The 3,249-nt window shown below is 61.2% G+C and overlaps 2 protein-coding genes across 2 annotated transcripts in view; both read left to right on the forward strand.

Annotated features, from left to right (window-relative positions):
• Positions 1-22: 22 nt before the first annotated feature.
• On the forward strand, positions 23-1,220 carry TMEM203 (transmembrane protein 203). The gene has a single exon (XM_004714426.2). The coding sequence runs from the start codon at positions 57-59 to the stop codon at positions 465-467; it is 411 nt and encodes a 136-aa protein (XP_004714483.1). The 5' UTR covers positions 23-56; the 3' UTR covers positions 468-1,220.
• Positions 799-3,249, forward strand: part of TPRN (taperin) — a 9,756-nt gene continuing 7,305 nt past the window's right edge. Inside the window, exons 1-2 of the mRNA XM_030885308.2 lie at positions 799-826; positions 980-1,056. Of these exons, the coding sequence (XP_030741168.1) occupies positions 799-826; positions 980-1,056 (105 nt within the window). The remainder of the gene's footprint in view (positions 827-979; positions 1,057-3,249) is intronic.

Raw genomic sequence — 3,249 nt, forward strand, 5'->3', positions numbered from 1 at the left:
GCTGGAGCGCTCGGCTGGCCCGGAGCCCGGGGCTCGGCCCGCTCCCCGGCGGCACGATGCTCTTCTCGCTGCGGGAGCTGGTGCAGTGGCTGGGTTTCGCCACTTTCGAGATCTTCGTGCACCTGCTGGCCTTGCTGGTGTTTTCCGTGCTGCTGGCACTGCGTGTGGATGGCCTGGTCCCCGGCCTCTCCTGGTGGAACGTGTTCGTGCCCTTCTTCACCGCTGACGGTCTCAGCGCCTACTTCACCACCATCGTGTCTGTCCGCCTCTTCCAGGACGGAGAGAAAAGGCTGGCCGTGCTCCGCCTCTTCTGGGTCCTCACCGTCCTGAGCCTCAAGTTCGTCTTTGAGATGCTACTGTGCCAGAAGCTGGTGGAGCAGACGCGCGAGCTCTGGTTCGGCCTGATCATGTCGCCCGTCTTCATTCTCCTGCAGCTGCTCATGATCCGCGCCTGCCGTGTCAACTAGCCCGCAGAGGGCCGCCGGCGCATACTGGACCTCCATCCTGACCCTTCTTCCTTCCCCACGGGAGTGGTTGGCCGTTTTCACAGCCCCAAACGTGTCTGAGATTACCCCCACAGCAGCCCCCGGCTGGAAATCTTGAGTTGCCCTGAGTAGGCGCCCAGGCAGGAAAGCCCCCATCGTCTCTGAGAGCTGGACAGCACATCTGTAACGTCTACTGATGAGCTCTGAAGAGCCCATGGGAAAGCACCCCTGCCCCAAGGCAGCAATGCTGGAGCAATGCTCCCCGTCCATTCACCTAGACTTCCTTGTGCACGCACCAGGACTCTGCACCAGCATGGAACCTATGAAGGCGGACAACTGTGGTGAATAGGCCCGGGTGGGACCCCAAGGCTGGCTTGTCTGCCTGAGGAACTTGGCAGTCCAAGGCACTGCTTGGCCCTTCTCTGCACAGAGCAGTTTCACACCATCCCCTGTGCCCTGTCCTGTCCCCCCTTTCCCACCCCCTCCCCTGCCAGCACTGCTAGCACACCTGAGGCAGATTGAGTTTGGTTCCTCCGACCAGGAAGCCAGAGAGGAGGACAGGGACTCTGAGGTGCAGGAGCACTAAGGCCTACAAACATTCAGCTCTTGAGTGGCCCTCTGGTCGCTGAGAACTTATCGAGGCCCAGGTTTGTTGGCCTAAAGGCTTCAGATGATGCCGGTCAAGTGCCAAATGAGAACGTGTGCTGAAAGGAAATAAAACGAGCGTGTTTTGTGCTTTGCTGCAGCTCAGTGACTGCCTTCGGCGTCACATGGATCTGGGGTTATAGAGCAGCAGCAGCTCCCAGATCCGAGGTTGTGGGGAAACAAGTGGCCTCATCCCTGGGAGGATCTCTGTGCCCTGCTCCCAGAGGCCTGGGAGACAGGTAGGGTGAGCCCCCTTCCCCGCCCCCAGCCCCTGAACATAGTGTGTTATTGCTACAGCTGTAAAAATAAGTACATGGGATGGTGTATCTGCCTTGCAACACTTGGCGCTGGGGCCCAGATAACTCTTGGTTGTGTGTGAGTTGGGGTAGGGAGCCCTGGATGTTAAGCAGCACCCCAGCCCCAGCCCAATGGAGGCCTGTAGCCTCCCTCCAGCGCAGCAATCAGAAACCTCTCTAGGCACTGGCCCCCTCGAGCTTAGCTCCAGGACCTCAGATGGTGATGAGAATTCTGTGAGGGGTCAGGAGCCCTGGTGGGAGGCAAGGTTGGATGGCCAGTAAGGCCAGCAGTTTAAACCCACTGGCTGCTGCTCAGGAGAAAGATGAGGCTTGGGAACCCAAGAGAAGGTCATTGAGTCAGAATCGACCCATTGGCAGTGGGTCTTGGGATGGGTGGGCTGGGCCTGCTGGGTGACTGTCCGGCCAAGTACATGCTCCCTTTGAAGGGTGAGTCTCCAAAGCCTGCCTTGCCGTGCTGGTCCAGTTCTGGCTCCAGCTTGGAGATCAAGCCGGTGCTTTCCAACGTAGAGCTTCAGGTTTAACACCCGAGGCGGGCTGCTTTGAGAGCGCCTGAGGGAGGAGAGGCTTGGCACCTGGAAGGCTGGGGCTCTGCCAGCCTTGTCTGGTGGGGGGAAGGGCTGGGGTTCTGCCTGGCGGGGAGGAGGGGTGGTCCTGGCCAGTGCACTGCATACGCAGACACTGAGGCTGACTTGGAGACTTCCTGTTGCTGTGGTCCCCACAGGTCTCAGCAGAGCTCCCAACTAGACAGACTAGGAAGAAGGCTGGTGGCCCGTGTTCACAGAGCCCCATTTGTCAGGTAGGGGACGGGCTGCAGTGAGGTGCTGGCAGGACGCACAGCCCCTAACGCTGTTTCTATCCAGTAACTTCCCGACTGCCCCTGGTGAGGGCAGGGGAGAGGTGAGAGGTGACTGGTCAATGCAGTCGGTGCCCTAACTTCCTTTACCCCAGACTCCCCGTAGTCTCCCTTGCGGGATGTGCATGCAGGAAGCTGTGTCTTCGGGGTCAGGGCACACTGCTAAAGTCCAGGAGGGAAGTTCTACAGGGGGAGAGTACAGTGGGACCAAGTGTGGGGGAGTGAGGCCCCTCTCACCCACTGCCTTGATTTCCCTCGTACATAGCGCCTGCAGGAGGAAAGGACCCTCCCTTGAGATGGTAAACATTCTTCCTGGGATCGTAGGGTCTCGTACTTGCTGAGCACTGAATGTAAACAAGTTTATGAAAACTAGGGGCTTCATGCCCCTTCCCGGACAACTGGTTCCTGGGGGGCAAGGTGGGGCTCCTAGATTGGCACTTTACTAGGTCCTGCAGAGTACCCACACCTGAGGAGCGCAGGGTGCGGACCGGTGACCCTGTGCACCGCCTGCGGAGGGGCTGGTGGGCTGAGTGCCGCCTCAAGAGGAAGGTCCAACCTCAGCCAAGGTCACAGCTGCGCTCCAAGACCTGTCCCTGCCCCTACCCTAGCCTCCGCTGGGGCCCGCCCTCTCCCCGCCCGGATCCCAGCGCGCAGAGGCGGAAGCTGGGCCGCCAATGACCGACGCGAGGCGTCGGGGGCAAGCCCCGGGAGCCTGCGGGGCGGGGTCGAGGCACGCGTCCTCCAATCCACGGGGCCGTTTCCAGGGCTGGGACTCGGGGAGAACAATTCTCTCTTATCATAGGAAGGGCGGCCACCTGGAGGCGGGTCCGAACGGACCTCCCCCAATGGGTGGTGGCCCAGGAGGAGGCGGGGCCCCGCTCCGGTCAGCGGTGGGCGGTGGCGCGCGGGTCTCCGGCCGGGCACAGTCCGCGCAGTTCGCGCCGCCGGC

This window comes from Echinops telfairi, unplaced genomic scaffold, assembly GCF_000313985.2.
Source record: "Echinops telfairi isolate 266 unplaced genomic scaffold, ASM31398v2 ScPeMD7_25;HRSCAF=90, whole genome shotgun sequence".
Taxonomy (NCBI): domain Eukaryota; kingdom Metazoa; phylum Chordata; class Mammalia; order Afrosoricida; family Tenrecidae; genus Echinops; species Echinops telfairi.